Below are 12,994 nucleotides of genomic sequence, written 5' to 3' on the forward strand. Positions count from 1 at the left end.
CAGGCATTTCCACCTGCTAAATCCAAAATATTATTAACTGCTGTATCTGCTACAATGAGCTATCAAGGATTTAATGCATGATGTGAGTGTGCCCAATAGGAAAAATACAGCAAGAGCACTTCATCTCTGAGGATGCATTTGAAGCCAAAAGACAAGATGTCCCAGATAAATATTCATCTCCAGGAGACCCCACAGTTCATGAGACTCTCAGAAGCAGCTGAGTGTCCAGTAACATTCCTTGTCTTCAACCTGATCTATCAAAACTCAGATAATTTTCATTAAATCCCCATCTATTGCTACTTGCTACAGCTGATACTTGTCTTGCCTTGACATTACCTGGATGTCCTCTGGAAATGCAAGAAAGCTGGGTGAAACAGAAAAAAGTCCAGATAGCCACCAAGATTTGTTTCAGCCAAGAAAATGATCCTTACTTTTTCCTTGGTGCACACAGTTGCATAACCTAGTTTTGTGTCACATATTTCTCCCAATGTAACACTTTTAAAATCAGTAATCTAGAATATTAAGAGAAATGTTTTCTTCATCTTTCTACTAAAAGCCCTAGGGAATGATGTAAGTTGGATAAAAGTGTTCAACCAAAGCAGCTTAAACAAAGCTGGAATAAACACTTTACAGTCAAATGACAGAGTAAGATGTAGTCACAGAAATTTGGTGAGTTATTTCTAATAATGAATACATTAGGGGAAAACAACTGGCATGGAAGAATTTAAGGAAAAAATGTTTTGAAATCAATTTCATATCATGTTCAAGAGGAATGTTTTTCTCAATTTAATACTGACTCTGCAATTGTCATTATTTCATAAGGCCCATATAACAAAATTAATACAGAAAATGGGGAGCAACTTATTATGAAACAAATAAAATGGAAGAATCAAAGGGTAACGTGTTCATGAATATTTTTTCTGAGTTTTATTGATATAATCTATGTGGTACATACATCCATTTATTAGATTTATGGCTCTATTAGTAGAGCTGTTTCCATATGCCACGAGATTTTTTTCACTTTTCTTTGCAGCTTTTCTCTGCTCTTGTATCTCAAGTCCCAGCTTTAGACAAACACAGGCAAATGTTTCAAAACAACTTAAACATTTAGGGAGGGAAAAAAAGATGTAAAATGAAGGAATAAGCCCTACATCAGTAGAAGATCTTTCAGGAGGCAGCCAGCTCTGCTTGTCCCTAAAAGCATGTCAACTCAGGGAGAGATGGGTAAAGATTTTCCCATCCACAGTGTTTATGTCTTTTTGGGATATTGGCTATCCTGTCACAGAGTAACATAATTTATAACAACCCTTTCCCTTGTGACTCCTCCTGTCCAACTGTTCATGATGAAATGGCCTTTAGGGCCAAAGCTTTCTTGGGACTTCATTTTGTGAGACTTCTACAGCTATTTATACTGGCACAGCTGAAAGATAAGTTGGGATTTAGATCCACTTAGCACATGTGTAAGGAGTTTATGCTTTTAGCTTAACTTTGCCACTGACTTTTTTCCCTTCCCATGTGAGGGAGGATTTTTTTCTGCATTTTCTCAGTGGCAAGCTTTTTTTAAACAGGGTATTTATATTCTTGAGATGCATGAAGAGGTATTAATGCTGGCAGAAGGAGTCAGTGGGAAAAAGAAAAAAATATTAGAATCCATTTAATAACCAAACAAATGATTGTGACAAAGACCTTGTTTTCCATACCTGCACTCCTCACCTTTGTCCCTGCCAGCATTAATCACCTCTGCAGCATCTGTGTCCCCAGGCAGTGCACTGCATGCTGCTTCACTCAGGAGATGCTCAGTGTGTATATGGATTAAGGTCAAGGTGGAAAGTACACCTGCTTGTAGCTCAGTGCTGTATGTCCTTACATGCTGGAGCTTCTCTCTTCATTTAGAGAAGTGTTTAGTTGCCTTTTGTTCCCAATTTTATTGCAGCTTTAGGGATAAAATGAAGGAATTTCAGCAAGATGTAGTACAGGACCTAGCAAATACCTTTTCTTGTTGCAATGTGTCTTCAGTCACTCAGTTCTACACTCTTCCATATTCAATTAAAAAGAATCTATAGCTGCTACCCCAGAGAGCTTATCTAAAAAAGAATTCACTTCAAAAAATAAGAGTGAGGGGGAAATTGCTAAGAAACCATCAAAAAGCTACTATTCAGAGAGTACAGCATACCAATATCATCAAAAACCCCCAGGTTCAATCTTGGAAACTATTCTCTCCCTGCTACCCTTCCCAGTCCTACAGCAATCCTGCCAGTGATTCAGCATCAAAATTAAGTGGATGCAAAATTCAGCACCTGGGGTTTGCCCATTTTAGCAGCACCAGGCCCCCACCCCATGTCCTCAGCTAAGATTGTGTCACCTTCTGGGACACAGCCTGTCCCAGGACTTTGACAGAAAGTTCTCACATGAGGCCATCCTTCACTCCTCTGTGGTGAATGTCCTCCTGGTTTTACAGGCATATTGCCAAAGACAAGGGGATTAAGCAGACTTATATCTCTTAGATAAAAGGCTGTAGATTTCAGGCTCAGTTCATCTGTTCCCATCACCTCATTCAGCCCAAGTATGAAAATTTCTTCTCTTTCTGAAAAGTACAGCATCACAAACAATCACATATTATTATTGCTTTCAATACATAAAGCAGTTTCATACCCTCTGGGAGAGGACACCTAAGACTTCAGCTTGCAAAAAATACTGAAAAAGACCTTTTGCAAATTCACACTTTCTGAAATTCTAATTTATGCATAATGCTCCAAATTTTGCACATCTGTCTTTACAAGGGAAAAAAACCTGCAAAACACAGAAAATCACTTCTGCTTCTGCAAATACCGTCTCTTATATGGTATTCAGATAACAAGCTCATAATGTTATCACCAAAAGCATACATTCCCTTCTTGCAGGACTCTTCTTCATTTAAAACCTCATAAAAGATTATAACTGTTCTAACCAAAAAAAGCATGGTAACACATGAAGCTGGTGTAGTATCCAACCCACCTTGGTGCTGAGCTTGTGCTACAGCACAAACAAGAGAGACTCCTTCATGTAAGCAGCAAACATCAAGGTCTCCTAATTCTCAGGAGACCTTTAGAACCACCTACTCACTTCATCTAGGGGGAATTTATGGACTCAAATCAACAGCAACACTTCATTAAATGCCTAAAACATAGGAGCCCAAGTTAGGGAGACTAAATCTCTCCTGATTACTTTTAAAATCCCTCTGGTTTTCTTGCTGGACTACAAAAGGAATTGTTGCCCTTTATTGGAACTTCTCTTGTCAGCCGCAATATAGACACACACATGAAAATAAAATGGGTGGAAATTTAAGTTCCTACTCTTTCCCTGGTTGTGACCTTCTGAATGATGCTTTCTTGCAAAACCAGTGGTGACCAAAATGAGGGTACACATCCTGAGCTGTTGCTCATGCTGAAACCAGCCAGTCAGTGCCACAACCATGACTGCATTAAACATGCTCCTCTAATTACAGTTCCCAAAGTGCTTGGATTTTTCAGAAAGACAGAATCAAAATGTGCCATATGCACCACCCTCCTGTTAGAAATGTGATGAAAAAGACAGTGAAAAGGAAAAAAAAAACCCTCTGAATGTTGTTATCACTGTCCTTCTGGGCCTCCTGAGCCCTCCCTGCTTCCTCCTGCCAACAGCTCAAACCACCTCACACTGCTGGCAGCAGTGCAGAGGCACTGCCTGGCTGCACAGGGAAGTGGCAGAAATGCAGGATTTTTCCCTTGGAAGGCTGGTTTCAGTCTAAGTGAGGAGACTGCCCCACAGCCACAGGGCTTGGAAGATTCCTGCTTTCTGCACACCTTGAGCACTATAAACAATGGGCTAACAAATGGAAAGTACTCCAAGAAAACAGTACCTGTGGCCAACCCAAGCTCCAACAAACCCTAAGCTGAGCTGACTTAGATATGACTGCAGGTATGACTGATAGCATTTTCCAGCAAATTCAACAGCTTTATAGAAGTATTTCTGACCAATGCTACCTCTGAATACGATTACATGGAATCATTCAGCAGTCACACACTTCTAAGCTATTTTCATTAAAGTTTTATTCTGTTTATGAATCAAAAGAAATTATTTCCTGCTGCCACTTTATACAGTAATCCATTGTTTTACTTTCTCTAGGGAGATTCTTGCACCTATTAGCAATAAGGACTGAGAAGCCTTAGCTCAGCTAACTACCCCTTCACTGCACATTGTGGAGCTCAAAAACACATTTGCAGACTTATAAGTGCATTTACCCTGCAAAGCAAAGGGTATTTGCCATTCTTACTAGGCCCCTTGCTAATATTTGTCATGGCTTTTTTGGGCACTGAGATATTTTTCAAAGAAAATACCTAAAAAATTTAAAAGGAAGAAGATTTTGGCAGAGGGAAATTAGCAGAACTGAAAAATGTCTTTTATTGAATGGCATAAAAGTTGCAAACTGTCTCCTCACTCTCCTCCACTGGTATCTGCAAGGCAAAGAGAGGAAAAGTTCACCTCTGCTGAGCTGCTTCTGTTGCTGAGGTCCAACGAGTCACAGCATCCCCAGAAGGAGAGAAATTCAGGTAAACAAGGCATTACAGAGCTGTGCATTTAATTTTGAGCAGAACATAAACTGGGTCAGCTCTCTGGTTTCATTGTGACCCACAGTGACACAAAACATGAGCATTTCTGATCAAGCCAAATCATCTGCTTCTGTGCAGTAGCTGAGGGATGCTGATCCTTCCATGTAAACCTAACCCAGCTTTGCCTTCAGCAAATCTTGTATTTATGGTTTAACTGCTTCCTTAAGTAAACACCCCACTGCCTGCCTGACCCTCCTATTAGGCTTGCCCTGATAGCAAAGATAAATGCATATTTTGATGCTGACACATATTTTCTCCCTAATTGTATCATCTGAGTCCATTAAGAACAATTTTTCCCCATCCTGTATGTCACAGCACATAGGCAGACTCCCCTGAATCACTGATTTTTGTTTGTTCAGGTTAGACTTAACAAATTAACTGTTTTTACGCTTTCTGTGTGGCTTGCACTCTTAAAACCCTACAGCATTTCTTTACCCTTCTTTGAACCCTCACCATGTAAGATATAACATCTGCTGTTAGATAGTTAACATATGCATGAGCTCATCCAGGGTTAAACAGGATTGACTGAATTATGGACACTGAACACCATAACAGTGATCTTGACCAATCTGACTATTTTTTGAAGTTTATTTACTGCCATATGAAGACAATTCCTTATTGCAATTTTGCAGAAATTTGCAGACGCAGAATAAGTGGTACCCCTAGGCAACTTTATCTCCTTTAAGCGTGATTTTGAGATGACTTTTTATGTTCCCCAATAATATCACTGAAAATGATTTTGCTCAATTTGAAGTAGTTGAAACTGTTTGCAAATGTTAAATGAATACTTCCAACTACATAGGAAATCTTGCTCTAATTTCCATACAAATATATTACCTAGATCTTTTTGAACCTTTTTTGCCTCAAAATTTGTATTTATTTTGAGATTGGGCAACTGGAAATGTTTGGGGTTCCCAATCCTCCCACCCCCAGGCCCCAAGTATTTTACTTAACTATGAAAGGAAATCAAGTGAAGTTTAATTATGGTTTGGCAATAGTGGAACAGTCAAAACCGTAACAAATTGTTTTCTGTCATGGTAACAACCCTTTCAAACTGCACTTGTCTACCAGATATTAACATAATAATTAATTAATTACTTTTGGAGGGGGATGGCAGCAATGTATTTACCCAGGATCATAAACTCTGAGGAAGCATCTGGTTTAAAATCCTACCCGGCTTTTGCTCAGTTTTATAGCTGACTGGATCAAGCCTGAAGAAGGTCAGCAACTTGGCTGAGGTCAAATTTGGTTTTTGGGTTTTGCCTGCCTTTATTCCTTCCACCATTACGTGAGATTGTCTTGTAAGAACTTGGAAAATACCTCAGAAGATAGTACCTTCAAATATAAGTCCAGAAAAAGAAAGAAGTTAAAAAATTATGACCTAAAAGTATGGCACGATGGAGAGAAGTTTCCAAAAACACGGCAAACTATCAACTGGAAAGGATGCTTACTTTAGGTAAAAACAGAAGTCAAATATACAAGCAAAATAACACAACTTTTGGTCAAATTCTTCACCACAACCTAACTTCTACTCAGAAAATGTCAATGCACTCTAGAGAGAAAGTAAATATTTAAAGAAAGATGAAAATAAGGCACAAAAAGTAGAGGATTACTCTACAGCTCTCCCAGCAGGACAGAAACAAGCTCCACCAGTCCCAACCACTGGACTCTGACTCTTACACACAAAAAACTCCTAATGTGTCCATCTTCTACACTGATACTGGTGTCAAGCTGTGCTTGGAAGTAACCCAAGATTTCCAACATAGACTCCATCAATAGAATATATTTGGATCATTTCAAACACGAGAAATCCAGCTTGGAAGAAATTCATCCAAGGACAAAACAAAAAAATCCAGGCAAGACTTAAAATTCAGATCCCTTTTCTAAGGTGACAGAAATAAATTGCTCCATATCACTAATCTTCTGTTGCCTTCTCAGCTCAGATACCTCCACACACTGGAAAGACATGAGAGAAAGCAGTGAGCTGATCAGAAATTTGGCAGCTTTCTTCAGTTGTCCAAGCTGAGCTAAACATAAATTAACAGGACAAGAGGACACCACAGGGCTTTTTTTTCTTAAAAGCAAGCATGCAAACAATTCATATGTTCACGTTAAAAGAATGTTCCCAAGAGAAGAAAAACAAAAATATAATGAAAAACAAAAAGGAAATAAAAATGCCTGTTTTAATTGTACAAAGTTAAGATTATCAGTGAAGCTCAGGAATATTTTCCACCTGTGAAAACGCATCTTCCCTGTCATTTAAAGCTCTCTCTTTCCAAAAGCTGAGCAGGTGCCTGAAATTCTGTCGAAATTTCTGGTGCCACGGAGATGAAAGTGCCTTACCAGGATCATGTGACCGGTGGAGATGTCCATGTTGGACTGGACTGGCTCCTCACACCAGGATGAGGTGCTGCTGCGGGCTGAGGGGCTGGGGATGGGCCCATCACTGAACTGGGAGGAGACGCTGTTGATTCGGGAGGAGTGCAGGGGCTCGGGGCGGTCAGAGCTCTTCACTGCCATGCGCTGCCGGCATAGCTCCTAGAGAGAGAGAGAGGAGCAAACAACCCACAGTTACGAGTAATTACAGGACAGAGTCTACTAAAGACATATGATTTACAATATGTTCCCAGGGCTGGAAGTGTTTCCCCCCTCACTGCAGTAATTTTTGGGTGGCTGTCTGTTCTGTTAAGCACAGCTACAAAGGGACGTTCAATGAAATTACTACACGATCACTGCCCTAACCTTTCAAAAGTGCAATTATGACTGCATGCACATCTCCATATAGATAACCAAAAATCATATTTTGGAGCTTGACTTCTCCAGCAAATACAACTTTTCTTTTCTCCCCCACATTCTGCAAAGCCACTTTTGAACCACACAACCTCCTGAAGTTAATGGGGTTGCACGGGAGTAATTGAGAGCACTGCTTGGCCCTGGATATGCAAACTCAGCAAGCTCAAGGCAGCTGAATTGATGTGCTCTCCAATGTAAATCCTCCTTGATAGATGCCTCATTTCTCTTCATTAAAATAGCAAACTCGCAACACTTCCTCCCTGATGTGGGGCAGAGAGGATGAAGAATGACATTAATGAAGAATAAAAGCAGAAATCTGTCATTGTATTGTTTAAGCAGCTTTGGCGAAGAAAGAAAATTCAAGCTATCACACACACTAATGCAAGTTATGTTGAAACACCAATATAGATAGCACTGGGAATACGTATTTTCAGTTGCTCTTATGCATAGAATTCGTGCAAATATACAGAATTCTGGTTAGGTAGCAGAAAATCCTGCTGGTAAAATCAACTCCTGATAATATAAAATTCTGATTCTTATAGGATGAGCAGACCCACAGTCACACTGTCATGTTGTAATGCTGTTAGAATCAGTTGTGGTGGTGAAATCACAGATATTGTAATAAAATGATCATTTTTAACATATGACTACTGCCCATGAGGGGTCCTTGGCTGCGAGGCCCCTTGGCAAGTCTATAAGATGTGGCCAAATTGCACACCCAGTGTGGGTACACATTTGTCTCAGATTACTCATTCTGCACAGATGAGTACTAAGAGCTCAATCTTTTGCTACAGGCTAACAAAATAATACAGGCTGAAAAATTCATACCATTGGAATGCCATGGCTTTTGTTTTCTTATTCATTGATAATTTAATTGCAGCCCAAGTGCCATCAGTAGGATGATCTGAAAACCATTCTTTATCAGCTGCAATAAAATCTTTTTTTCAGACAGGAGTTTGAAATATAACTTAAGACTATGTCTGGGCCTTTTTATAACCTTGCAAACTCTAGGAGACTGAAGGGGGATCCCAATCCATGCAGCAGCAAGCATTCAAACAAACTCCCTGAAACCATTGTACAGAGTCTCCTCCTGTCACCACATGACAATGATTAAAGACCCCTTCAAATATTCTTTTCTACCAAAATTTCTGTCTTATTTGCCATTAGAGATGCTTATGTGGACTTTTACTATTTGATAGCATCTAATACAGGATGTATATGCATATATACATACACATATGCATGCATGTACAAATTAAGATACACTGAGATAAAATTTGTATCATTTATAGACAGGATATATTTCACTGTCTATTACAAAAATACAGTCAACAGAAGCTTGGGAAGCAAAGATTACTAATTCTATGTGGTGTCAGTTGTTGGAATAACTGTACAGAAGACTGTCACAAGTGAAACTGCTACCTGACTCCATCATTGTGTTTTTGTATATTTATTGATTTTGTCTAGGCCATGAAAGAGTTTTTCTAATTTTTACCAAAAGTAGGTGTTTTCCACACTTGAGTGGTATCTATTCTGTCACTTGGTACTTTTTAGCTTCCTACTAACCTTAACATGAAAAATATTAGAAAAATAAATTAAACTTCAAAAATATGCTGAATTGAGTCACAATATATTGGTGTTAGATAGGTCAGTTAAACTATCAGTATTAAACCCAAGACTTTATTTTTTAATAAAGGAAAAAATGTCAGTGTGTCTCTTATTTTTATATATAGGAACAAAGAAAAAACCTCTTTTCCTCCTTTTCTCTGGAGGATCACACACTTTGTAAGAAAGGCTAGCAATAGTCCTCAATGTCTATTACTAACCTCAGAATGACCCTGCAGTAGTGTAATTTCAAATCCCTGCTTTTAGCAGATTTTGGGAAAAAGTATAACAGAGCGGAAGCTTTTTAGACAGGAAAATAAACTGACAAAAAACCCAAAAAGCTGCTCAGATGTTTAGACATCAGCCATTCCTAGAGGGAATGGTTTATTGGACTAAGCAAAAGTATAATAAGTAAAGGTATAAAAAAAAGAAGTTTGTCACATAATTGCTAGAAGGATCTGTCTTCTGGCTAGCATGCCGTGTGGCGTTGATATGAATTTATTATATTCTAATAGACATCCTGCCACTTGACTCACCCCAACTCTGTGCTAACAATAGCATTTGTACTCAAACAGGATCTTTGTTTTTAAGTTGATCTGTTCCTGCTGTTCATATCCTGCCTCAAGTCATAATCCTCTGCTTTTACAAGTGGTTGCTGTGGAAAGGATTATAGACCTCTGTTAACTAAAAGAATTGAGATCAAGCGATCTCTAAGAAATTAATGTACCATTTGTACATGAATTATAATGACAAAAGAAACAATATTATAGACAATTGGTTCTAGAACAGATTAACCTTTAACCAAAAGATCTTTTTGTACATAATTATTTAATATGTTACTAAGAAATGTTTTATAATGAAGTTTAACATGTTCATGGACCTTGTGGAAGAAGGTGAAGTTGAGAAGCATAACAAATTTAAATATGTTTAAAAAACCTATACCTTATCTCAAATATTAACGTATTTCTTTCCTGACATATGTAGAGCCAAAGCAATAATTCCCAGAACTGCTGTAACTGTCAAATACCTCAAACAAAGCAACCACGTCACTGCACTCTGCTGCAAAAAATGTTAAATATAAACAGGAAGGTCAAATCATAGCTGAAGCAAAAACGCCCCTGAATTTCTTGATTGGAGTTTTAAATCTCCATGACAATGGGTTTTCCCCTGCCTGTAAACAGAAGTTTTTGGTTTGAATTTATTTCCAGATCAGTCTGACAGCCCTTGACAGCTCTTTCTTCCCCCTCTCCCAGCCAGCCCAGCCCTGGCTGAGGAACCTGCCCCATCCCCACACACACATCAGCCACCTCAGCACAGCTCCAGCTTCTGCGTCTCCAAAGCCACCTCTCTGCCAGCCCAGCCATTCCAGCTCCCACTTGGGTTTCTAGCCTGGCACTGCAGGGATAACATGTTCAAGACCACCACATGTAAAAGCTTTGGTGCACAGGGTGTTCTGGGGAGCCACATGGGTTCCTCCAGGACATACGGACAAGGGACATCCAGCTCAAAGCAGGTAAATGTCTTTATGTGGAATCTGGCCTTGAGATGGGTCATCAGCGTTCCCCTCCTACAAAAGGCATTGGGAACAGTGGGGTCTCACAGTGTGGGGCGTTTCACACCATCCCATGGAACTTACTGAGCGGGCATCTTTTCACAAATGCACAAAGCCCTGGATGGTTCAGACCCTCGTAAGTACAATATCTGTCACCTGTGCACTTCTCTGCATGCTCAGGTATGCTCTGTCTTCCTCTCCAAAATATTTACTCTGACAAGCATTTTGCAAATCAGCCATTTACCAAACCACAACTAGAATTCAAACTTGACTAAAATGTCAAAGCTTCATACTGTGAGAATGACACAAACTGTATTTCTGTATTGTCTCAGCCATTAAAAATATTTTCTAAGAATGAATTCAATTTACTGCTGCATTTCTATATTTAGCAGAGTGGCTGAGGCTATTTCTGCCATGCTGAGACTCAGTAATGTCTAGCCATTGTTTGTGTATAGTTTGAGTGCCATTCTTCATTTAAAAACATCATTTACACCTAAAAAAGCAACCATAATGCATACAGTGAAAGATGAAGAAACGATCTTCCTGACCTTCAGGCTATGATCTAATGGATGGGTTGGACATAAACATTTATTTAAAAGGTAATTTGAAGTTTATGACATTATTTCCCATCACATGGGAATTGCTATCATACTGAGGCACTTACTATGTTTTTTATTTCCCAACATTTATTATCAAACTTATATGGCGGTCACATGCAGTATATAATGGAGAAGTAATATCACTGCATGACAAAAACTGCCATAACCAAGATAAATATTCTGTAAATAATGTTGAGTTAAATGAGTTCAAAGTACTGCACCATGATCATCTGCAGTGAGCTTTTTATTTGACACACAATTGATAACCTTAAACAAACCATAAACAGTATTCTTGGAAACCCCTCAATCCTCTTCACAATGAGGTTCTAAAATATTCCTAATACTTGGCTGTCCACACAGAGACAGGGAGAAGCATGAAGTGCAACTATTTCCTCAGGTACAACAAATAGATTTTCAAATCCATGCACTCCACTTGTGAATGAAGCACTCTGCAGCATAAACGCAGCTTATCCACATTTAAAGAAGAGCATGAAGAGACTTGCTGTATTTCTTTAATTGACAAAACTGAGAGCCAGTCTTGCCACCATGTTTTGTTAGGTGAGTTTCTGAACCTGAAGAGGTAAAAAACTCTCCTCTCAAACAAGGAGGCATCGAGTCTGTCCAGAAATGGAGCCCACAGATACCTGTCCAGGCTGGTTTGGAGGTGTGCCTTGCTTACCAGCAGAAGTGTTAGGCCACGTCACCAGCCAGTGCAGGCGCTGTGATTTCTGCCACGTGGCTTTGTGATACTCAGCACCCACTGGTGTCACAGAAGGGCAAGGCAGCAAAAGAGAGCTCAGAGAAATCTTCATCTGTCATCTACTGGAAAATCCACTTAAGGAAATTGGAAAATCCATTGAAGCTACAGTGTTTACTGAAATGTTTTAGAGAGAAATATATGTATATGCCATGGTAAGGATTATGAGTATAGGTAACCATAGAACTAAAATCAGATGTAACTGAGGCTAATGAGTAATATTGAATCTTTTCTCTTGATTTACTTGCAAAAATGGAATTTGAGAAGCTCAGGTGACACAGTACAGGCAGGAGAGCTGACTGGAGCATCCCACTTAAGAACATGGCTAGTGCTCACCTGAGCTCTGCAGTCATTAAACACGAGCAATTCCCCCTCAAAGCTGCCTCCAGAGAGGATGCTGCAAATACTTAATGCAAATTCTCTAAGCAATGCCTTCAGGTATTCGAAGTCCAGCCAGTGATGATGGCACATGAATCATTCTCTTCTAGCTGGTACCAGGAGCATGAAAAATGTTCAGTCCAAAGCAAACAAAAATAATTTCATATCTAAAACACTGCTCTTCTTTCCCAGCCACTGTCACCTCAGATCTGACTAACAGGAGATCTAGGATCTGAGGGAAATGTCAACTTTTCAGTTTATTTAGAAAAAGAAACATAATTTCATGACTATATATTAATGAAAATAGATTTTGCAACTGATCCCCAAATTTGCACCAAACCAAAAATTAAGTCCAGGAAACAGGGCTAATATTTCCACATTTTAAAGAATTTTTTGTTTAGCAAATTAAAATAGAAACCACTTGAGTTAGTCCAGAAATAAGTGTGACAAAATTATTCTAGAATTAGCAAAATATAAGAAAGAATAAAGCTTTCCATGGATAATTATTAAGAAAATGCAGAGACACTAAACAAAGAAATTACTGTTTATTAAAAGTGATAGCTGAGTGTACACCAAACCCTTCCAACCTGACCTGCCTAATACTCTATCAATCAAGAAACAAATCTGCTTAAGCAGGCATGATCACAAGAACACTGTGTTAATTTTTTTGTGGAATGAACAT

General features: G+C 39.0%; 1 protein-coding gene across 2 annotated transcripts in view; it reads right to left on the bottom strand.

The window, feature by feature from the left end:
• The window catches only part of PTPRN2 (protein tyrosine phosphatase receptor type N2), a 634,307-nt gene that overhangs the window by 78,570 nt on the left and 542,743 nt on the right, over positions 1–12,994 (bottom strand). For both annotated transcript variants that reach the window (XM_059465860.1, XM_059465851.1), the window contains one exon: positions 6,972–7,166. In XM_059465860.1, the coding sequence (XP_059321843.1) occupies positions 6,972–7,166 (195 nt within the window). The remainder of the gene's footprint in view (positions 1–6,971; positions 7,167–12,994) is intronic.

Source organism: Ammospiza nelsoni, chromosome 1 (genome assembly GCF_027579445.1).
Source record: "Ammospiza nelsoni isolate bAmmNel1 chromosome 1, bAmmNel1.pri, whole genome shotgun sequence".
NCBI classification, from domain to species: domain Eukaryota; kingdom Metazoa; phylum Chordata; class Aves; order Passeriformes; family Passerellidae; genus Ammospiza; species Ammospiza nelsoni.